At 42.1% G+C, this 25234-nt stretch overlaps 1 protein-coding gene across 1 annotated transcript in view; it reads left to right on the top strand.

Annotated features, from left to right (window-relative positions):
- The first annotated feature begins 1367 nt into the window (after positions 1 to 1367).
- PRKN (parkin RBR E3 ubiquitin protein ligase) overlaps positions 1368 to 25234 on the top strand; it is an 888769-nt gene continuing 864902 nt past the window's right edge. The window contains exons 1-2 of the mRNA XM_040965678.1: positions 1368 to 1422; positions 2207 to 2370. Of these exons, the coding sequence (XP_040821612.1) occupies positions 1368 to 1422; positions 2207 to 2370 (219 nt within the window). The remainder of the gene's footprint in view (positions 1423 to 2206; positions 2371 to 25234) is intronic.

The raw sequence follows: 25234 nt of genomic DNA, 5'->3' as shown, positions 1-25234 counted from the left end.
TAGTCAGGTGTCCTTGAGGAGTTGATCCCGTGTTGAAGATGGTAAGATGTATACTCAAGACTACAAAGACAGCAACACATATTTATTTTTTGGAAAATTGTGTAAATACTGCAAAGTTTTTTAGCTTATGTGTCACATAACAGTCTTCATGGTTTATTTGTATTTTCAAGGTTAGACAGTGAGGGTCCAGTGTTCTGGCCCAACAAGTTCAACCATTTGCTGCAGTGCCAACATCCTACAGGAACACTGGTTCAAGTCCCAGCTGTCTGACTTTGCATTCAGTTGCCTACTAATGCATCTGGGAAAGCAGTGGAAGACGGTCCAGGTGCTTCGTCCTAAGAGCTGAGATGGCCAAGTGCTTAGCCTGACTCAGCACCTTTGCAACCATTTCAGGAGTAAACCATTGTCCAGAAGACCACTTCCCCTCTCTCCTTCTTTCCCTTTGTCACTTTGCCTTGCAATTAATAAAATAAACCTTAAAAAAAAAGGATTAGCGGTTTGAGACTTAAAGAATGAGGATTGATACAGAAGCCTGCAAGCTACAAAATCCACGAAGGCACTTGCCAGACTGTTATATTGATCTTTCTAACTTGGCTAGCTGGATTTGAACCTCTGTGCTCCAATGCTTCCCAGAGGAACCTGCCAGGTGTTACCAGAGACACACAGTAAATGTCACTGGAGGCTTCCTTTGACTGAATGTGGTTGATTGCACCCTCCAGCTGTCTGCCTATGTGCATGTCAGATGGCTTGATCCTCTGTGTGCCTATGTTGAGAAGTAATGGACCTTTAAGAAATGGAGTCTAGTGGAAGATTATTAGGCCATCAAAGGCATCACATTTGGAAGCAATTCACTTAGTTCTCAGGGACCCCCAGTTCTTGCAATAATTAGGTTGCTATAAAATGAGACTGCCTCCTGGGCTTGGCCTCTTCACCTTCATCCATTTCCTTTTCTGCTTCTTCCCCACACTGTGATACAGCCAAGGGAGCCTTGCTGGAGGCCAGATAGATGAACTAGCCTGATTTGGAGCATGTAGCCTCCAAAACTTTGAGGTGAATAAACCTCTTTTCTTGATCACAAACACTCAAGGCATTTGCTACAGCAACACAAAATGGACTGCTACTTGTCCAGAGTAGGCTCCTCTTGTGTTGGAGCCAAAACCAAGAGGACTCTTGAAAGAGGTCACATTTGAAGTGGACCGTGTCTTTGGACAGGATTTAATAAGAGGGCTGGAAGAGGAAAGGTATAAATAATAGGAAGATACTGAGTTTCTGGAAGTGCTTGTATTAGCAAAGCACACACATTTTACCATATAGTGATACCGGTGTGTTTTATGCCATATAATAAGGGTCATGGATTATTGTGCCCAATGGCCTGTGAGCGATTCCAGGGCATCCAAGTTGTGTCCCATGATCAGAACTCTGGTTTGATAAAGCTTCCTTTGTAGCATGATGGGTAGTGGTTGCGGAGGGGCAATGGGTGGGACTATAGGAAAATGGATTAATGCTCCAGGTGGGAAGCTTCTACAAGCATCTCACAAAGGTGTAATGAGAGGCCAACTTCGAGCAGCATGGGCAGGGGAGGAGGGGAGAACACCAAGGTGAAAGGCAGCAAAAGGTGCTGGACACTGCAGGGAGAAGACTCTGCTCCCAGCTGTCAGAAGCTTCAAAAGACAAACTGTCCACAGCCCCAGCAGAGCAGTCTGTGCTGCAGCTCCAGAGCTGAGAGGTCTTCGCTGGGGTCCAGACCGTGCCTTGAGTATTTGCAGTGACCTCCTGAGCGCTGCTCGCATGTTGCTTTCCTTTCTGTTGGGTGGCGGGGGGGGGCAGTGGATGGAGGGTGACTTTGAAGAACTCCTGCAATCTCCTGGATAAACTCTGGGGGTCTTACAATTCCAATCAAGCAGGGGTTCTGGTTGCGTCCCTCTGTTTCCCAGGATAAATGTCAAAAGGACAGCGCAGTTTTGGTTTGAGGTGGAATGATGAGTATATGAAAGGGAAATTCTATGGGAAGCTCCATTTTTTTTTTCTGATCTATCTTTGCAGATAGCATTAATTTTTGTTGTTGTTACAAGTGAAAGAAAATGCATGCTATTCATTGAAGGGCAGGTTAGGGGCAAGTCCATTCAGGGATGTTGCGATCACCATTTGCAGGCTTTGAGTAATGCTCGATTTCTTTCTTGTCTCTTTTGCAATTTTCGTGGTTCAGTGTTTGTCAGGTTCAACTCCAGCCATGGTTTCCCAGTGGAGGTCGATTCTGACACCAATATCTTCCAGCTGAAGGAGGCGGTTGCTAAGCGACAGGGGGTTCCGGCTGACCAGTTGCGTGTGATCTTCGCAGGGAAGGAGCTCGGGGACGACTGGACAGTGCAGGTGAGTTTCCCCAGGGTCCATTGCTCCTGGGATGCCAGCAGTCCGATCTCCAGCGCCACTTCCGCCTGCCAATCTGGCGTGTATGCCTGAGGTTTAATAGAATAAATAGTGCCCGGGGATTCCTTGAACTTTACTCCACACTGCTTCATTAATTTTGACCTTCTTAATTATGCATTAAAACAGCAAGCAGGAAGGATTGGAAGAACCACTGTGAGTCTGGTGAGGGAATGTGGGGCGCACGAGCTGGGCGAAATGAATAAATGTTTACTGACTGTAGGAGCAGCCAGACACGATTTCTGTGTCTGCTCAGTTCCTACCTGGCTTATTCCGTTTGCATCTTAATGAAAAAGGATTCGGATAAATTGCTCCCAGTCAGGTTGCTCAGCCACTGCGCTGTAAGGGATTTGTAACCCGAGTGTGACCCCTGGAGGACAGTTGGGGCTGCCTTTGCCTGTGCAGGGAGAGGTGGGGGCTGCTTTTGCCTGTGCGGGAGCCCAGGGTGCTTCTGGGGCCCCATTGGGAACAGGCGCTGAGAACCCCCTTCCCAGTTACAGAGCTTGATGAGACCAGAAAAAGCCTCAGCACAGCAAAAGTATACTTTCCTGGTGATTGTTCCAGAATTTTGTCAAATTTTCCTGGCAAAGGCCTCTGGCCACTATAGAGAGCCTTGCATGTGTTCTTTCCTGATCCCTGGGGTTCCAGGCACCACATGGCATCGCAAGCATGGCGGGAAACCTCAGCAGACAGCTGGTGAACAGGACTGTGACCTGGAAGTCACAGTGGCTGGGAGGAGCCAGCAGATGCAGTTCTGTGTGTGTTCAAGTGACTCTGTAAACGCTGCTGAATGATCCCAGCGTCACTTTCTCCTTTTGGAGCAGGCCCACCAGTTCAGTCCCGAGGCCTTTGGAGGGAGGCCCTGCCTGTAGTTACATCCTTTCACTAACTCTTCTTTGCCCTGACACTTGCTGCTCTGTGAAGTGCCTTTGGCATTTGAGTACAGGAAGGAGCCTTAGATGCAAATTGATGCCCTCACTCTCCTCTCCTGCTTGTGCAGGGGAGCCACAGGCTCATTGTGCAGAGTGCTGTGCTTTGGCTTTTAGGCAATTTGTTTTTATAAAGGAGAAGCAAAAGCCAAAAAGTGTTTTGGTACATTTTATTTTTAAAATTTCATTCAACTAAAAAGCTTTTCACTGTACCTGCCAGCTTCTAAATCCAGGAATATTTCCTTCACCAAGACATGACTTTAAAATAGCTCTTTGAGTGAAAACATTTTACATTAGCAAAAGATCTAGGTGTTGAAGTTACTGACCTCTGCCCTTTGAGCTGATTGGTAAAACAACCAGCTACTTCACATCCAGTTGAAATAATTGATACAGATGAATAATTTCTATAAACACATGTTTACGGTATCTGTGGACTCACTGTCCTTGTTTCGGTAAACACCTCTTGAAGTAGTGCTCTGAACTGTTCTGAGCTGCTTTGCGTATTCAAAAGAGAAGTCAAATGCAGGCTCTGCCTTTAAGAGGTTGCTCTTCATTTAGGTGGTTCTAAAACAGAAATATTAGGTAGAATTGTTTGAGATTGTCATTTATAGAATATTACACCAGCAATTATACTATGGTGGTTCAACCAAATAGTCATAAGAATGTCAAGCATAACCACTGTGATAACTGCAACTGGTGAGTAAGCATCAGGAAGTTCAGTGGTGGATGAAACACATCCGAATCACCAGGAAGAACTCCAAGGATGAACTCAACTCAGGTAGGATTCCACAGATGGAGGACTGAGAACAGAAAATACTTGGCAGAGGAGATGTGAAAGACTGGGCAAGCGGTGTTGTTGAGTTTGGTCCAGGGTACAAGGTTCCAGAAGGAAAAGGTGGTGCAGTGACGAGATGGAAGAAGACGTGGTAAAAGAGGCCTTTGGGCTTGGACTGCAGGTCAGTACAGCGTTTAGTGAAACTAGAGGGTGGAGGTTTGCAGGAAGCAAGGCCTGGCAGGATGTCATTTGCTCAGCTCGGAACTTCACAGCAGAAATGTGTGCATATGAGGGGTGTTCTTGAAGGAGAAGTAGACCCTGTACCTTTGTTAAAACTTTTGAGGCCAAGATGTCTCTGGAGTCCTAGAGTACACTAAGCCATCATGGATGCTAGTCAGAAAGAAAGGACCCTGTTGGACAAGTTCCCGCAAATGCTTGATGCCAACATGTTGGATGAAATTTCTACCAAACATGAGAGGGTTTTACAATGGAAAGAAAGTTTACATTGAACCCACATAGTCTTGAACTATCAGGGGCAGGACAGTGGAATGTGGAGCAAGCTCTGGGTCCTGGGGTCTTCTGTAGGGAAAGCCCTTGTTGCTTCTGAAGTGCTTGGGGGTCTCAGCAGACCACCGTGTCACCCTGGCCATTGATGGGATTTCAAGTAAGGCTGTTAATATCCACTCAAGAATATGAAATGGGCTTTTGTTCTCAGCCTGTAGCTGTATACTAATTAACCTCTCCCATCTTTCCTCCCCTCTATCCTCTAGCCCTTGTAATTAAATTTATACAGCTAAGCTTTTTTACGCATCTCCACATGTACTGGTTCCTAGCCCTTGACATTATGCAGAGCTGACTTCTACACAGTCAAAATCAGTGTGAATATACAATTTCATTTTCTGATTATCTTTCACTTAGCATTAAAAGCATTTTCATGGTATATCATTTCCATTGCTAAGTGTATGGATTATACTCTAGACTGTTTTATATCATCATTTGGCTTTTAACAAGTTAGGTAATGTCAAGTTCTTAACATTATAAATTAAGGAAGACCAATTTTTAAGAACATATGTGATATTTGCAGAAGTTAAACTCTGAGTCTTTTTGCTCATTTGTAAAATGAGAAATACTTATTAACCATAGACTATCTTGTTCAAATGTTGTAAGCAGTAAATAAGCCAGTCAAGAAGGAGCAAAATGTGCAGTAAGCATTGGGCCCTGTTTTATTTTCACTCAAACTTTTTTCTAAAATACCTGTAAGTTTGTATCCACTTGTAAAGAAACAACATAGAGAAGTTTCCAGTCCTTTTTCTGGTTTTCTGAAAGGCAACATTTTTCCAAAGCAGAAAAATACATGGTCTCCTCTTTTTTTCGGTGGTCTCATTTACTAGTTTCAATTACTTGGAGGCAATTTTGGTCTGAAAATACCACTTATCATGATTCTTTAAGAAGAATAAGACATCAAGTTCCCAAACTTTGATTGCAATTATTGTTATTATTGTTGCTTATGTTTCACTGTGCCTAGTTTATCCCTTCTGTTTACCAAGGGTATGTTTGTGTACAAGAATAGCGAATACAAGGCTCATTGCTGTCTGCAGTTTCAGTCCTCAGACCCTAGGTCTGTGGTTCAGGGGTGCCTGCCGTGTCACCACTGTATGTCAGCATTTCTGTACTTCACATATGGAATATTTGTCACTCTCAGGCCCCCCCCTTGTCCTTTTACCACCACACCCTCTTTCTCTTCCTCCCACCTCTTCTGTAAACCTCAATAATCAGCAGGCTGCTCTGAGTCTGTTACTCATCACGGCTAGAATGTCATACAAATGGAATTCGGCAGACAACCTTTCAGACTGGCATGAATTCTTTCATAGTCATGAAAGGTGCTGTGTGTATGAATACTGTGTTTGCTTCCTTCCTAGTTCATTCTTCCATATATATATATATTACTGCTTAGTGGTATTCTGTGGTAAGGGTACCTACCCATATGACAACTTCTTTAAACATCCTCCCATTGAAACAACAGAGTTCTTTTAAGATTTTGGCAAATGTAAGTGTGCCTGAAATAATAAGTATCCATTCACAGCTCTTTGTGTTAATACTGAGAGTCTTCATTCATATTGGATAAATAACCAAGAACGTGAATACCATGTTGAATGGCAAATATCTTTTTCACTTTTTTAAAGTGCTGCATTATTTTTAAAGTGGCTCTATCTTTTTTAAATTAAGAACTAGCAATATGAAGGTAATCCAATTTCTCCAAGTACTCATTAGCATTTGGTATTGTCACATTTTATATTGTATCTGCTTCACCATTTCTCTAGATATTCATTAATGTGTTCAGAGCTGGTCACAATGTACTGTGATTGTCATTGTACAGTTTGCGTATAGTTGTCAACTCCTGATTCCCTTTATATCCCCAGCTATAGTGTATTTGCCTTAATTATTTTTTCTACTTTTTAAGCTACAGAAGATTATCTTAAAATTTTTTTTCAGTTCTCAAACATAATTCATAAAAGAGGAATAAGGCAGCCAAACTGTATTCTTTTCTTGTTCCTACGGCTCCAGTTTTCTTTTCTTACGTGCTTCATTTATGTTCAGAGAATATCATCTAGCTACATATTCACGGTAGCTCGTCTTGTGAAAAATTATCTTGGTTTGTCTTTACTTCAACATGTGTTGCTTTATCCCCGATCCCAACTGATTTTTTAATTTAATCTTGATTGACAATTCTTTTGATCATTTAAAAACACAGTGCCACTTCCTTGCATCCTTCATAGATTATGAAGAAAAATCTGCTGTCATTAAAATAGTTTCACCCCCTATAGAGAAACTAATAATTATGTGGCTTATTTCAAGAATTTTTTTTTTTTGCCTCTCATTGCTTTTAAAAAGGTGTATTTTGATGTCAGTTTCTTTGTATCTTTCCTCTTTGGAGTTTATTCAGCATGATACATCTATAGGCTTATTTTCTTAAGAAAATTCAGGAAATTACCCACCAGCGTTTCTTTGAGCAGTTTTTCACTTGTATCTTCTTCGGGACTCTCAGGATACAAGTGTTAAACTCTGTTATTGTCCTATAGGTCTCTGTGGTTCTGCTCTGCCTGTCCGTCCTTCCTTCCTTCCTCCCTCCCTCCCTCCCTCCCTTCCTCCCTCCTTCCCTCCCTCCCTCCAGCCAGCTGACCATCTATAATTCTGGTTTTCTTTTCTGGCCTCTTTTCTTTCCATTGCTCATTATGTTAATGTCTGTTACTGCTCATCTTTTAGGTCACGGATTTTCCTGTCTCCTCCATGATTCTATTAATTCAATTCACTGAGCTTTTAAAATAAAAGACAAATAAACAAACAAAAACCAGTACTCAAGTCATTCTTTGCTGTGTTGGTGGCTAGAAATGAAGCCACATTTTTTTTTTCTATGGCATTTTCTCAGAGTAGGCTGGTTATTGTCCAGGTTGGAAAGAAGGCTATTTGTGGGCTGTATTTTGGTGTTACTGTCTTGTTTACCTGGATTGACTATTGAAGGGTCAGGGGCGGGGGTGCTTCAATTCTAGGAAACTATGAGGAAAAGGAAACTGGAAGCACTTACCCAGTCTTCTTCCATTGGTCCCCAGTGGATCTGCATGCTTTCTTCTTTCAGAATCTCTGTGTGCTTGGATTCCAAGTAACTCCAGATGTGTTAGTGCACTTCTGGGAGGAACAAGAGAATGTCGATCAAATCCACCTTCCCATATCTCTGGCAGATCATCTGTTTTTTTATGTCCATTTTTTCCCACTTTCCTTCGGTTTTTAAATCTTGCTGATAATACAACTTGCAATACATAGAAATAATTATATTCTTTGATTCTCAGAAGGGCCTATGGATGTAGCATTAGGGGCTGATTATTTGAAAAATGTTTTAATGTATCAAATCTACTATAATCTCACATACATTTCTTACTATTAAATTCACAAAATCATTTTTGTGATGCCCATTTTTCACAAGACTATTATACTAGGTTATTTATTTATCCAGGTAAATTAATAAACACTGTTGAAACTCATCAAGCTGAGGGATACAGTCTGATGCCTTGGTGACCATGGCATGTGTCTGTATGTACAGAATACTGTCAGAACACACCTTTTGTTTTGGAGTACTGCTAATAGAGGCTTGGTTACACTGCCCATGATAAATATGAAGAAAGAAAAGTCAATAAACGCAGACAGTGGAAAACTGCAAGACTGAGCATCACCCTCCCGTTTCACTTTCCCTGCATTCACCCATGGAAAACAGCTCGTGGGCAAGGTTCATATCCTTACTGTCAGAAGCAGCTTCTCATTATACGTGTTGTGTAAAGGCCATAAAGGATAGTACCTGGGATGATAAAGAGAAGTTGAATAGCAATGAGCAAATCCTTGTAAACATATGTTCTACTATGCCAGACATGTCACAGAATGCTACCCATCTGTCAGTTATACCCCTGAATAAAATATAGCCATCAAATTCACATTTAAATGTACTGCCTTACAATGTAAGTCATATGTAAACACAGTTTGCCAGCATTTCCACATTAAATTGTGCTCTAATGAAAGTTCTATGAGTATTAGAAGTTATCTTTTTTTTTTTAACATGATCTGTGCACCTAAATGTATAATGCCGGTAAAATATAAGACCACCTGATAATATTAAAGGTGAAAATATATAAGTATGAGTTATGGTGCTAAAATCTATTATTTATATATATATTTAAGAATCACTGGTTATTTAAGCTATATATTGGCATATACCAATGCCATTTAATAGAAATGCTACCGAAGTGTATTAAGGGATAAGTAATGAAAAAATAACATACAGGACCGTAAACAAGAAAATAAGTTTCAGAAGCACAGTTAAACAATATCAAGTTATTTTCAGACACATCACAAACTCCTGCACACACATTTGATTGTTCTGTTTTTAACTTCATGACCAAGCTGGCATACACAGATGTTCGATTAATTAATTTTTTATTTCAGGTAAACCAGGTGCTCTTAAAGATAATTCTGTAAGATACTATAACCATTTTTCTTCAAAGCAAACCATTATTTATTCTTCAGTAGTAGCCACTGGGCAGCAGCCAGGACTCCAAGGACAAAACACATGTAATTGCCTACTAATTAGTAATACATTCCTACTACATTTCTACTTCTACAACACATATATGATTTAATGGGAGAAATACATCAAAAGAGAAAAACAAAGATCCAAGACAAAAAGTTTCAAATATTAAACCCCCACAACTACAGGCTTCACAGCCCTATAAACAAACAATAATTAAAAACGTATTTCTATAATATTTATGAAAGCACCCTAAAGTGGCTAAAATAGATGCATTTCCTATGCCCCAAGGATTTGGGTCAGGCTAACCCTTAAGGTCACAGGAACTGTATAGATTGCCATAGCAGTTTCAGCTCATACGCCCATCACTTCCACTAGTTTGTAGGATACTTCTCAAGCTCTTTCCTAGAAGGTGTGCTACATGTCTGGGCCAGATTCCAGGGCAATGGTTAGGCACACAGTAAGATGTCCAGCAACAGCATGAACTTGATTATATTGTTGTGTGTAAATTGTTAAAGACCCACTCACCAAGACATTATCAGTAACATTAGCTTTCAAGCTCACATCGATTGCAAAAACCATCTCACCAGGGCGAGCAACAGTGCTTCAATAGATTACAGAATCCTTACATGGAGTGGTTGAGTGTCTGCAAAAAGGAGGTGAAACTGTTGAGGTTGTTGGAGAGACACCTGGCAGGCCTTGCCAACAGGGGAGCTATTCTCCTTACACCTTTGTGTACCCCAGTGACACAAAAGCTGGGAGGCCTCAGGAGCCTCAGGAGTGTACATGGCCGGTGTAATTCATTTTCACCTTCTACTAAGAGACAAAAAGCTAGAAGAAACAGCATTATATTTAGCATCCTAGTGATTTTTTTTCATTGTTAGAGGACTATGGTGTCAATGGCATCCTCGCCACATTACCAACACCAGCATCGTCTCAGAGGGGTCACCGTGTAGTGAGGCTGACTGCTGGCTGCTCTGGCTTCTTGCCTTCGAGAGCATGTGGGGACTCCCTGAGTTCTCCCAAGGATGGGCACATTAGTATAGTAGCCATGGATGCTGCTGGACATCTGAGTCCAGACGCAATGGGAAAGCATCTCTGTGAAACACATCATTACTGCAGGAGATCCCTGTCCCCAGTGGCTTTTATACACCCCTCGGGAATAGTCCCCGAATTACTGACCTCTGTGTATAATTCAGAACCCTCAGCAGTATTTTCAGGTTGAACGCGAGTCTTGACATTTCCAGCACCGCTGCAGACTTAGCATCTTTGAAGACTGCTTTGACTAAGCAGTGACTTGAAGGGGGGAAAAAAAGTCAAGATTCTCTAAGCTTCTGTGAGGCTGAAGATACCTAATCTGTAGATTTATTTACCAGGCTCATGTCTTATACTCATCAAACTTTATTCCAGGGCAAGCACTGTGAGCAGCAATAAGATTTTGGAAATAACCCAGCCTCAGATTTTTGCATCAGATGTGGTTTTATTGACAGTGTGATGCAAAAAGCTGTGTCATTGGAAACCCAGAAAACAGAAATACATACATGACAATGCGTGCTCGCTCTTTTCTTTGCATACATAATCTTGGTTTATGTTTTTAATGCATCAATAGCTCAAAGGTCCTTATATTTTACTTTCTTTACCTGTACATTATATGGAAGGTAATGTCAAATGGATTTTACAGTATTCCATTATAACTTTAGAGAGTCCTAGAGGCAGAGAAAACAGGTTTATGGGAGGGTAGAGTTCTAGGTCCATGAGCAAACACAGCGTGTTAGCTTCTAAGAATGCAATCAGTGACGTCTAATTAGGTGAAACTAACTTTAGGAAAGTTACTGTTGTCACAGTGGATTGGCATATGCTGAGAGATGATGCTTTGGCCATATGTTAGTGCAAGGACAGGTAAACACATCTGAAATGGACACATACTGTCTCACGTAGCAGTTATCTTCTGCAAGATCATGATTTGTGACTCGGTGTCAGTGGAGTGTGTGGGTGTCACGGCTTATGGATTTTCATGTTTGTGTCTCTGGTTCCACACACACGTTCCTTTGTGAGTGCAGTTACTGGGAAGAAGCTAACACCTGTTGTGGACACCATCACGTAGTCCTCATTTCATTGAGAACTTCCTTCTATGAATGCATGTTATGTTGCCCATGGATATTTCCTGTCCTGTTAACAGACCTGGCCAATTTGCATTCAGAGGTTTCAATCAGATAGTATTTAATATATATAGGGTAATTATGGCAAATTAATAAAACGGGGCCCAGCACAGTAGCATAGTAGCTGAAGTCCCCGCCTTGTGTGTGCCGGGATCATGTTGGGCAGCCAGTTCACATATTGGCTGTTCTACTTATCCCATGCAGCTCCCTGCTTGTGGCCTGGGAAAGCAGTCAAGGACGGCCCAAAGCCTTGGGGCCCTGCACCTGTGTGGGAGACCCTAAAGAAGCTCCTGGCTTCAGATCATCTCAGCTCTGGCCATTGAAGCCACTTGGGGAGTAAACCAGCAGATGGAAGAGCTTTCTTTTTGTCTCTCCTTCTCTGTGTAAATCTGACTTTTCAGTAAAAGTAAATACATCTTTAAAAAATAAATTAATAAAGCATTCTGACATGAGAGGGAGAAATGAGGCCTGTGAGAAACCACTGACGTTTTTGTTTTGAAGCACATCACAGACTTTTTCCATTGAGTGGGCTTTTGGAAACTTAAGACAGGTTCTGTGAAGGAAATTTCCTGCTTGTTTTCACATCTTTAAGTCCTTCAAAGGGAGTTTGATCTGTGTGTTTGCATTCTGTTTATGCATAATTCATCAAAACATTATTCTGAAAAGAGCAAAAATAAAAACAAAAAAACTTGCGCAATATATTTCTGGTGCTATTTATTGGTGCTATTTATAACGTGGGCTCTGGGAACTTGAGAACCTGTGTAAGCAGAGGGAGGGCCTCTGCTGCCTCGGGTCTCCAGTCCTGCCTGTCATTCTGTCTCAGTTGAAGTGTCACTGAGATGCAAGTTGTTCTTGCAGAAGTTTAAATGTCTTCTGCATTTGTTTTTCTTTTCATTTCTTGAGAGTTTGATGATGTCATCCCAGACGTACACTTACTACTACACTGCACAGCGGAATTAAAATTTCAAGAATGTCATATGGTAGATGAAATCACTTGGTTAGCATTTGGCTAGACTTTCTAATACAGTATTATAATGAACTATGTATGAATAATTCCAAAGTCAGACTGTGATGGGAAAGTCATTTAAATTTTCTGGTCTTTATTTTTCCCAAGTATAAAATTGGAACAGATACCTGCTTGTTTGTATGTTTGTCTCAAACAGTAAATGGAATTTTGCCTACAAAGAACTGACACATATCCGCGTTTTAGGCAATTAGTAGTTTAATCCAATGAAGAATTTACCCAGCTTAAACTGTGTATCTCTGCTGTGCTGCAGATTCACCCTGAAGTTTGTTGTACTTTAAAAAAAACTCCAGAAGGGAACACGTTTGTCTGGGCTGTGCTGCCCATTCCCAGCTTAGACTAACCCTCAGCGTAGTGTCATGAGGCCTGTGTGAGGGAGAGAGTTTGAAGTGGGGCTTATGATAAACTGTTACCTTAAGAAAAGGGCGTATTCTGTTCTGATGGTGTTCCATTCTTCTTTAATGTGCTGAATGTATCTGCATATACCATGCTATGTCGGAAGCAATTTTATGGGTACTTACTGTTCCAAATGTTTAATGAGGAGCACACAGTAATTTGATGTTGCTGCTAAGAGTTTGTGAGTCACTTGAATGTTAAATAGGGGGCAAGAAGAGCAAAAAGCACTGTGGAGAGAAAATGCACTGAAAGACCTACTTAAATGAGTAATCTGTTGCTGTTATAATTTATAAAGAGAGTGAAGTCTCTGAATTTATGTTTCTGTCCTTTTGTTGTCTACTTAAAGCTCCCTATGCTTTTTTACTTTGCAGATTAAATTAGTCACTTTTTGTGTTTGCATTGATTTTGAGTGCTTTAAAAGAGAAAGTTTGATTTCTTCTTGGTTGACATTTATAGACTGCTTCTCATGTTATCTCTAGTTGGTGAGATCACCTCTGTTATTATCCATTAACTATGTCTGATGGTTTTACAAATATGTACATAAAATTGTATATTGGTTATTCTTGTCTCTTATTACTAATTAATAATTTTTAAAAATAATTTCTTCCACTTCTGTGTGTCAGGGAATATGAACACAGTTAGATAAAGGGAAATTTACCATATAATATTTGTCATTGCTTAAATATAGCATTAAAAATTTCAAAAAAGAATTTGACCATATACAAAAAAATGAAAGAATAATAAGTACTGTTTGAAAGCAGGAATAAAATAATTGATTACTTTAACATTTTAAAAATTCTAAATTATACCTAATAACTCTAGATATGTAGATATGTATAGAGTCCAGTGTAATATTTCAGTGTGTGAATTATATATGTATATATAATTAGATCGGTGTGATTGGTGTATCCATCACCTCAATAACTTATCTCTGTGTGTGGGAAATGTCCTAAATCTCCTCTGCTGGTTATCTTCAAGTATTTGACTGTTTGCTGTCGACAGATTACCCTTCTTTGCCATAAAGTATCAGGAATTACTCCTTCTAGTCAACTGTGTCCCCAATTCATTAACTATGCTCCCTCCATCTCTACTTTCTATACCTTCCCCAACTTATGATAAGCATTATTCTACTCTGCGTTTTTTCCCAAGATTTTTTTTAAAGATTTATTTTTATTATTTTTCATTGGAAAGGCGGATATACAGAGAGGAGAGACAGAGAGGAAGATCTTCCATCCGATGATTCACTCCCCAAGTGAGCGCAACGGGCCGATATTATGCCGTTCCGAAGCCAGGAGCCTCTTCCGGGTCTCCCACGCGGGTGCAGGGTCCCAAAGCTTTGGGCTGTCCTCGACTGCTTTCCCAGGCCACAGGCAGGGAGCTGGAAGGGAAGCCGGGCTGCCGGGATTAGAACCAGCGCCCATCTGGGATCCCGGGCGTGCAAGGCGAGGACCTTTAACCACTTGCGCCACCGCGCCGGGCCCTTTTCCCAAGATTTATCTATTTTTATTGAAAAGGCAGATTAGAGAGAAAGATCTTCCAGGTATATACAGATAGGGAGAAAGATCTTCCATTTGCTGGTTCGCTCCCCATTTGCGGCAATAGCTGGAGCTGAGCTGATCTAAAGCCAGCAGCCAGGAGCTTCTTCCTGGTCTCCCACGTGGTTCAGGATCCAAAGGTTTTTGGCCACCCTCCACTGCTTTTCCAGGCCACACTTGGGGAGCTGATTAGGAAGTGGAACTTCCAGAACACAAATTGGTGCCCATATATATGGGATGCTGGCACTTTGGGAAAGAGGATTAGCCAGTTGAGCCATCACACCAGCTCTTCTACTGTGCTTATTGTTATATTTTTAATTGGAAAGATGGTTATACAGCCAGAGGGAGATACAGGGAGAAAGATATTCCATCTGCTGGGTTACTCCAAAAATGGCCATAGTGGCCAGAGCTGAGCTGAACTGAAGCCAGGAGCCAGGGGTGTCTTCTGGGTCTCCCATAAGGGTGTAGGGTCCCAAGGCTTTGGGCCATTCTCTGCTGCTTTCCCAGGCCACAAGCAGGGATCTGGGTGAGAAGTAGAGCAGCAGGAACACAAGTTATTTGCCAAATAGGATCCCAGTAGATTTAAGGTAAGGATTTAGCCAATAGGCTATTGTGGGGTTAACATTTTTAGCTTCCACAGGACATGCAGAATTTACCTTTCCATGCCTGTGTTATTCCATATCCCATTATTCCATTCCATGCTATTTACCTTTCTGTGCCTGGGTTATTCCGTGTTGCTACAGGAGCAGACATTTGCAAATGACCAGGGTTTCCCTTCTCAGACGTCTCAACAGTATTCCATTGTGTGGGAGCATCCTCTGCTTTCTGCATCTGGTCGCCCATTGGTGGACTCCTTGGCTGATTCCACACTTGACTTGTGAATTTGCAGCAAACATCGGAGTGCGGATGTCTCTTTGACACACTATGCTCATTTCCTTTGGACGCTTATTTTATGGAGATCATATAGTAGCAGGAATCTGAAAAACATTATGCATTTGTCGACAGTCTTTCAGCATTAACTGTTTCACAGTGGTATTTTTAAATTTAGGGTAGAGGATTGTCCCGACATAAAATTGGAACATTAGGTTATTTTTATTTTTATATAATTAAATTTTGTTCTTTGACAAAAGACATTGATGAGAGAACTTTAAAAGTGTCAAATTAATTGAAGTTTCTGTGAGTGAACACATTTTTAGAGATTTTATAGCTGTGTTTTATAGATACATTTCTCTCTATACAAAAGTAAATAAGGGGCCCAGCGTGGTGGCCTAGCGGCTTCGGATTGGCACAGCACCAGCCTTTGAAGTCACTTGGGGAGTGAATTACCGGATGGAAGAGCTTCCTCTCTGTCTCTTCTCCTCTCTGTATATCTGACTTTGCAATAAAAATAAACAACTCTTCTAAAAAAGAGAGAAAACATAACAATTGACTTAGGTTTAAAAAAAAAGGAAAGTAACTACGCATGAACATGGAGGACTGAGGGCTGTTTCCGTGTCAGTCTGGCCCTTGTTAAATTCACTCATGGATCCCTGGCTTACACTTGCTTAATACTTCCTGCCTGCTCCAGTGTTCTTGATCCCATCCATTCTCTGTAACATAATTTCCATCTTTTTCAGCAAACAATTGGGTTACATGCAGCAGAATGCTGGCACCCTGGCTCTCTACAAGTAGGCATCTGTGGTTGTAGTCCTGGGTTTTGCATGAGTAAACACTCCACATCCTGGTCTTACTGAGCTGAGAAGAAATGTTCCCAGTCCACTCTGAGACATCAGCATGGGCTGGCTCAGTGCATGCTGGGATTGTCCTGTCGTCTCTGAGTGCTTCCACCCTCGGAAGTATTCTGCTTTCTGAAATCACAGGAAATCATTCAGATGCTTCTAGATGATTGCTAAGCCTATACATCCTTTCCCTTCCTATCGCAGCACCAATGTGTTTTACCTACGTCATTATACTCCATGGGGCAATTTTTCAAATACCTCCAAGAAATTTTGTAATAGATTGGACTGTAAAGGTCACAGCAACTGCATTCGTGTTGCTGTAATACAGTCCTTGTCAATGCTCATGTTAATGTGATGTCATCCAAAGAAGACAAATGCCCAGTGGCACACAGGTACAATCCCAGGAGTGTGTGATTCATCCAAAGTAGACAGACGCCCTGTGGCACACAGGTACAATCCCAGGAGTGTGTGATTCATCCAAAGTAGACAGACGCCCTGTGGCACACAGGTACAATCCCAGGAGTGTGTGATTCATCCAAAGTAGACAGACGCCCTGTGGCACACAGGTACAATCCCAGGAGTGTGTGATGTCATCCAAAGTAGACAGACGCCCTGTGGCACACAGATCCAATCCCAGGAGTGTGTGATGTCATCCAAAGTAGACAGACGCCCTGTGGCACACAGGTACAATCCCAGGAGTGTGTGATGTCATCCAAAGTAGACAGATGCCCTGTGGCACACAGGTACAATCCCAGGAGTGTGTGATGTCATCCAAAGTAGACAGACGCCCTGTGGCACACAGGTACAATCCCAGGAGTGTGTGATGTCATCCAAAGTAGACAGATGCCCTGTGGCACACAGGTACAATCCCAGGAGTGTGTGATGTCATCCAAAGTAGACAGACGCCCTGTGGCACACAGATCCAATCCCAGGAGTGTGTGATGTCATCCAAAGTAGACAGACGCCCTGTGGCACACAGATCCAATCCCAGGAGTGTGTGATGTCATCCAAAGTAGACAGACGCCCTGTGGCACACAGGTACAATCCCAGGAGTGTGTGATGTCATCCAAAGTAGACAGACGCCCTGTGGCACACAGGTACAATCCCAGGAGTGTGTGATTCATCCAAAGTAGACAGACGCCCTGTGGCACACAGGTACAATCCCAGGAGTGTGTGATGTCATCCAAAGTAGACAGACGCCCTGTGGCACACAGGTACAATCCCAGGAGTGTACTTAACGCTAGCGTTGCTTGCTTCATCTGCATCTGACTCCTTACTTCCCCATTCCCTTTTTGCTTTTTCTTTCTGATTTTTTTGAGCTAATATTTAATCGGTCTTTTAATCGAAGGCTTAATGCTCCAGTAAACAAAGAGCTTGACTAATGGTCAGTGGGCTGACAGTAGCCACGTGCAGAGGTGTCCATTTCACTCTTACACAGGAGATTGTAACATACAATCTGTGATTATTTTGAAATTTGCTGTGAACTGTGGTAGCACACCACTCGTAACCACTGCGTTCTCAAAGAGAGTAAGACCAAGTTTGACCAACTGCATCTGTGGTGCTATTGATACACACAAGCATTTCTTTTTTAATTATTTTTTTTCTTTTAAAATTTAGCTCTCAGACGTAAGGGAGAACATGCGATGTTTTTATTTGGCTTACTTTAGTCTACCTGTTTTGTTCTAATTGCTTAATTTTGGTGCAAATGGTAGAATTTGTTTTCTTTTTTTGTAGCTGAGTACTATGTCGGTGTATGTGTGTGTGTGTGTGTGTGTCACATATTCTATATCCATTCAGCCGATGATGGGCTCCTGGACTGGTAGCACATTTGGCTATCATAAGCAACGCTGCCGTAAGCACAGTGGTGCAGGTTTCTCTTGGTGCAGTGTGTTGATGTGGCCATTTTGAAAGCCTGAGGACAGCACTAGACTTTTGAAGCAGCCAGACCTGTGCTGGAATAATCATGTTTGCACGAGTGTGACCACCCATTAATGCAGCACTGTGCTGCCTTTCAAGGTTGCTGATATGATTTATGTCGTCATACAGACCATTTCAATCGCTGAAATCTTCTTCATAAGACTACATTTAAGCCAGTCTCCCTCAAACCTCCTCCCCGGTTTTGTATTTGTATTGCTGGTTACATAACAATTCATTCCCTTAACACTGTTGTTGAAAATTCATTATGTCCTATGAGTAAGACATGGGCCCTGCTTCTGAGTCTTTCTGGGATGTGAAGGTGACTTCATGGGTCTGAGTGTAGGTTCTGCCATTACTGGGGTCTGTCCCTAAAAGTAAAACCAATCACATTGCCTGCCCCAGGAAATATGATGGTGAAATGAGTTATTACAGGGAAAAGATTTGAAGAGAGCATTCGAAAAAAGTATCAGTTTGTGGCAGGTGTGATATGGCAGTGAGAGAAGCAGCATATGGCTGGGCTGCTCAGTAGGCTGCTGTAGGGGGTGAGGGCCTCAGCCCTGGACAGACAGAGACAGTAAGAAGGGAGCAAAAAGTGCAGGCTCTGAAGAAAAAGCCAGGTACAATCCATCTGACCAGTGAACTTGGAAGGTGTGACCGTTGTGCACGCTTGCAGGTGATGGAAAGATCCATACATGGTTGGCATTTTGAAGTTTCGTTCATTAGTTTATACTAACATTGATGAAGCTGTTAACTTACGACTGTCAGTCTTTCAGAGGAGACAAAACAAGTGAGATCCTGCTGTCCTGGGAGCTGCCTTCCATGAGTAAGATGACGTTCATGAAGCCTTTTTAAACTTTGAGCATCATGATGGTAAATGTCACGGGTTAAATGGACAGAGTAGAAAGATGCAAGGAAGCTGGGTCCCAAAATACATTGTGTAGCCCCTGAACAAATCCAGATGGCTTTTGCCCATATTTCTTGTTACTTGCAAAAAACAAACCCTTGATTGGTTGTGCTTCTGTTACATGTAACCTAACTCAAGCCTGACTGTGAAAACATGTAAACCTTAAGAGTGACCTGAGAATAGGATGGAGGGAAATGGGCTGGGGACTAGTGGCACCTCCTTATTAAGCTGGACATTTAGGAAGGGCTTCTATTACAAGTTGATGCTTGAACTGTGATTCAAAGAAGCCATTCCAGGGATAGCTGGAGAAAACCACTCCAGGGTGACGGGAAGCAGCCAGTGCTGGGCTGAGTGGGAGGCTGATCCCTGAAGGAGGTGTCACTACAACATGGCAGACCCAAGGAGGTGAATCAGGAGGTGAATGTTCAACTGTGTGGAGAGGCAATGTGACTGAACTGGGATTTTCAAAATTGCCATTTTTTATAATGGCCTTAAACATTTGCCTACAAATAGTTCCTGAAGTGAGGACAAGATCAGATTTACACATGGCATAAAGGCACTGTGTTGGATGCCTGTGCACCGTATCGGAGTCCTGGTTATTATGAGGTTCTGATCCAGCTTCCTGTCAAGGCATGGCCTGGGAAGCAGCTGAGGATGTCCCAGGTACGTGGGTTCCCATAAGCCACAAGAGCGATAGGGCTGAACACAGGGCTAAGCTGAACTTCCTGGCTTCCAGGTTTGGCCTCACACAGTCCAGGTTCTTGTGGCTGTTTTGAGGATGGAATTGATAGATTGATTCACCACCCTCCTCTTTCTCTCCCTTTCCAGTTAATAGAGAAATTATGTATATAAAAAGTGACACATTGATAAGGCTTGAGCACCTGTTACTTGTTTTTATCATAAGGAAGTAAAATAATGTTATTAAGAAAGAGATTTCCAGTAAATTTTTATTTGAGGGATTTAAGATTTCAAATAAATTTTAAGTGCAAAAAACCAGTAGGAAGTTTGTTTATGCCTCTGTCGTTAGGAGTTGAGAACACAAGATATAAACTCGGGACAGGATTCCATGTTAGACATCCAGTACTGTCTGATCATGTTTAATAGGACACATTTTTCAGTGAAGTTCACTCGAAATATGCTTGTAAATTCCCAGTCAAGAGGAGGTTGGATATAGAATCTAAATGGAGAACTGTAATGGAAATTGTATTACTGCCTTTGATTTGATTAGTATGCTTGTTTTGCAGAGCCTGGCATTAGCAACCTTGATTCCCTATACAAGTCAAATTTCCTTTGCAAATCAAAGATGAATGAATGGTTTGTATGGAAGTCATTCCAGAAGCTTCAGAGGGGTATATGTATTTGTAACTGTTACTGCAAAATGCTTTAGGGATGCGAAAGAGAATGGGAATTATGTACAAATGTTAATCTGCCTAGCAGGCAGCTCAGTAAAAAAGAAGTGTAAAATTTCAGCACTCAAGGCACTCATTTCTGATTTTAGTCACCTCCTCTGCTCCCCACAGAGGTTATTGTTTCCTGAATATGAAATTTGTCTTCATCATTCATTTTTGTACCTTTTTAAATATATTTTGCCAGTGGAATACTAGTAATTTGTGCTCTTTGAACTTTTAGTAAGTGATATTGTGTTAGCTGTTTTATATAACCTAACCTTTGTTTTTTAGCTCAAGAGGCAGAGAAAGAGACAGACACAGACTGACAGACAGTTCCCATTCACAGATCCATTCCCTAAATGTTTGGTGTGGCATGGACTGGATCTGGGAAAGGAACCAGGAATTGGAAAATCAGTGCAGATCTTCCACACAAATGGCAGAGGTCCCTTGGCAGGAAACTAGAAGCAGGAGCCGGAATCGTAAATCAAATCCGGTACTAGGATGTGGGAGTCGGTGTCTTTTACCGGCATCTTAATTGCTAGGCCTTCTCCACAACTCCATAATCTTATCATCCATGCACTGAAATTCATCTGTGCTAGTCCATGTAGAACTCGGTCCTCTGTGTTCACTAGTGAATGACATTCCATTGTGTTAATCTATCACAACATACACACTCTCTCTGATGTATTCGTTCTGTGTTGCAGTCCTTCTCACGGTCATGGGAATTTGAATGTTTGTTCTGTTTTTTTGTGTCAGACATAATGCTTCACTGAGCGGTGTAATGCATATCACTGTGCAGGTGTGCCAGGATTTCTCTAGTTGATCCCTAGGAGTGGAAATCAGGCTCCGAGGGAGCCGAGGGACAACCTGAACTAGGCACGGGATGGTTACTCTGCCAGAAGGCTATAACAGTGTAATCTCACATCCTCGACATTGCTCAATATTTTCATACTTTAAAATTTTAAATCTCATTACTGTGAAAGATTATATCATTTTGCATGTCAGGCACAGTCCCCTGTTTAGACATTAATCGTTGTAAATTTACTGGCTGCTGGTACATGCATTTCCTGTGTTGAGCATGCAGTATACTGTGGTCCAGTGTCTTTATGAGCATACTGGGTTTTTAAAATTGCACAAAATTTTACACCTGATGAAAACTAGTAGTTGGGGATTATCTTGATTATAAATAATCTTCCATGCTGTGAATATTCTTCTAATTTTGACACTGGCACTGGTTGTAAAAAAATTTTTTTAAGACATTTTTTATTTGAAAGACAGAGGTACCCAAGAAAAGGAGAGAGATCACCTCCCTATCAGTCCACTCCAAAAATGGCCGCAATAGCGAGAGCTGAGCCAATCTGAAGTCAGAAGACAGGATTCTCTCCTGGTCTCCCCCATGAGTGCGGAGCCGAGGGACCCGAGCCGTCCTCTGTTGCTTTCTAGGCCATACACGGTGAGCTGGATTGGAAGTGGAGCATCCGGGACACGACCAACATCCATAGCATATCCAGAAGCCACAGTCAGAGCTTTTTTGCACTATACCATGCTGCCAACCCCAAACATTTCCTTATTTTAATGCAGAAAATTAATCTACTTTTGTTTATGCCTGATTCTTTCTTTGTTTAATTTATAATTTTTCAGTCATGGCCTTCACTTTGTTTTTTATTTCTTTCCAGTATTTTAAAGTTTTAATTTGAAATATAGATCTTTAACACTATGGATTTATCTTTATGTATGTTGTAAGATGAAGATCTACTTTGGTTTTATTTAATTTTTTTTAAAGACTTAGTAATTTTTGTTGAAAAGGCAGATCAGATTTATGGACAGAAGGAGAGACACAGAGAAGGCTTTTCCGTCCACTGGTTTACTCCCCAGTTGGCCTCAGCAGCTGAACTAAGAGCCAAAAGATTCTCCCATGTGGGTGGAGGGTCTCAGGGGTTTGGGTCATTCTCTGATGCTTGTCCAGGCCATAAGGAGGGAGCAGAATGGGAAGTGGAATAGTCAGGACACAAACCAGTACCATATGGGATCCTGGCGCATGCAAAGTGAGGATTTACCCGTTGAGCCATTGTGCCAGGGCCAAGATTCTACTCTCATTTTACTTTTCCCGAGGATAGTTTGTTGTTCATATCCATCTATTGAACATTCGTATCGTGAGATATTGTCTTTGTCTTGCACATCAAGCCAGGTGTGTACAGGGCACTCATTTGAGGAAGTGCCAACAAAGACCAAATTACTTAGATTACCCAGAAGTGTAACTTTCACATGTCCACACATCATTAAATTGGCATTTGTCTGTCCGACTTCAGGTTTCTTTCACATATGGAAGTGTGGCATGGAAATAATGACAAATAATTCAGAAAAATATGAGAAGAATAATTACTTCTGCTTCCATTCTTTCAAGCTTTGTTATTTAAAAAAAAACATGATTTATTGGGTCCAGTGCAGTAGCCAAGTGGCTGAGGTTCTCACCATGCATGCACCAGGATCCCATGTAGGTGCCAGTTTGTGTCTCAGCTGCTTCACTTTCCGTCCAGCTCCCTGCACCCTCGTTGGAGAGCCAAAAGAGGCTCCTGGCTCCTGGCTTTGGGTAGGCTCAGCTGAGGCACTTGTGGCTGCTTCGGGAGTGAATCAGCAAATGAAAAATTCTTTCTGTCTCTCCTTCTATCTGTAAATCTGACTTAAAAAAAAAAAGGAAAAATATATGTGTTGATCTTACTTGACAGAGTTAAGGAGAGAGGGGGGTCTCATACACACACACACACACACACATATATATGTATACATATATATATAGAGAGAGAGAGAACGAATATGAGTGAATCTTCTATGCATTCATCCCATTCGCTGGTTCACTTCTCAATGGCAGAATCCTAGAGCCAGCAGCTTCCTCCAGACTCCTCAGGTGTGTGACAGGAGCTCAACCATTTGGAACATCTTCCTTTCCTAGGCTGCTGACAGAGAGCTGGACTGGAAGGGAGCTAGCAGAACTCGAACCAGCACTCGTATGGGAAGTGGGTGTTGCAGGCGGCAGCTTTAGCCACAACGCCTTACTGGCCCCTCAGTGAGTGCCGTGAGAGTCATGATGTGCAGACTGCATTCTGGGCCTTTCCTGCTCATGATGCTTGCTGTGTAATGAATCCCAACTATGCCATCTCTTCATAATGATGTCCTAAGATGTACCATTTGAATTTTTCATCCTGTGTTTAATGTATTCTTGTTGAAGAGCCAGCAGTTTCACTGTAATTTTACTTTTGTGTGCTAACATTGGCGCATTTTTTTTTTCTAGCAGAAATGCTATTTGCACCAAAAGTTCATTTTTGGAGAATTTGGATTCAGGAAATTTTATGCTAAGTAGTCCTACTTTCTAAGTATGCTTGCATGCCCAAACTGCCTAACTCTGGAAACCTGGAAGCAGAACTCCAAGCTTTTTATTTAACTCAGTAGAAACTCATGGGAACACGCAGGACTCTCTCTCTCTCTCTCTCACACACACACACACACGCACACACATGCTCCCCTCCCTGGCACTCACTTCTGTGATGCAGATGAATGCTGTCCTAGGACAAGCCTGTGGAATCCTGCTTGTGCATTGGAGTCTGCTGTATAACCTTGGACGTGGCCCTAGAGCAGCTGCACTTGTTGGCCAGTTGGAATGAAGGACTTCATCCAAGCCTGGAGAGTCGTTGCTGTCAGAAACGAGTTTATTCCTAGTTAAGCAGATCATCTCTTAGTTTTGTAGCTCGTTAAGTGAATACCTTTTCATTCTTAAATCACATTGCCAGGTGGTTACCAGTGCTAGGTGATGACGCTCATGTGTTCTTTCATTTGCTCATTGTCCTGACTCTGATTCTCTTGTTTGCAATCTGCCATCCAATCATGACTGGTTGTGTTCACCTACAGTACCTGTCATGTCCATGGAGGATTTATTTGTTAGATAATTGTTACTGATTTGCCAGACACCCTGACATAGATGGGCTAATATAGAATCCTGTTGTGTTATTTCTGATCAGAAATAATAAATACAACCTCCCCCCCATGGAACTAACAGAGTATAAGTGATTAAAATTTTGTAAATCTCAATTAAGATGGTCTGAGTTGCTAAAGGTAAAGGTGAAAGTCACAAGGAAGCTGTCAGCTCTGAGCTCCCGTGTGATGCAAAGCTGGACCACCTTTGAGCCAGTACTACCCTGATGTGGAAAGCACGCATACTTGCATGGTGTTGGCTCCGGGATGTTCACACTGCCCAGGGAGGCCAAGGAGGGACCGGATCTCTTGGTCGTGCCATGAGATCAACGTCCCGAAAGCAGCAATCTACCTCTTTTAAAAAATTTTAAATAATATGCTTTCATTTAACTTTTGCAATCACAGGATTAACACTCCACTAAGTAGATATTTCAATACATAGCAAGTAGAAAAAAAAAAAACCAACAGCTACTGTTCCTGAGCAGCATAAACAAAGACTAAAAACAATAATCAGGTCTGGGAAGGAGGAGGGTTGGAGTGCAAGCATGAGAGAAGGAGGGCGGGAAGCGTCACTGCGTTTCTAAGTCTCCTTTGTGACAAATGGGCAATTTGTTCACTTTACATAAATAAGTTTTAGAAAATTTCTTGAAGCGATTTGCTGAGGTTTGTTTGGTAGCTACCTCTTTCCAATGTGAAGAACGAGGGGGAGGAGGGAAGGGAAGATGGAGGCAAGCCCGTGGTGATGTCACAGCCTTCCCCTGAGAGGCGTATGAGCGAGGGTGATGCCGTGCTCCCTTCCAGAGCACTGCATGGGATGGCCTGGGCATCATCACTGAATGCAGTATCTGAATGTATCAGAAGTGGGCATTTATCCTAAAGATGAAGATATCTGCGTCCAGCATCAGCACACCTGAGTTCTAGTCCTGGCTGTGACTCCTGACTCCAGCGGTCTTGCTCACGCGGACCTGGGAGACAGCAGGCGATGACGCAAGCATCTGGCCTGCTCCCACTCAGGTGGGCGGCCAGGC

This window comes from Ochotona curzoniae, unplaced genomic scaffold (genome assembly GCF_017591425.1).
Source record: "Ochotona curzoniae isolate NIBS_2020 unplaced genomic scaffold, NIBS_Ocur_1.0 scaffold_3890, whole genome shotgun sequence".
Taxonomy (NCBI): Eukaryota; Metazoa; Chordata; class Mammalia; order Lagomorpha; family Ochotonidae; genus Ochotona; species Ochotona curzoniae.
This window is presented reverse-complemented; position numbering and strand designations above follow the sequence as displayed.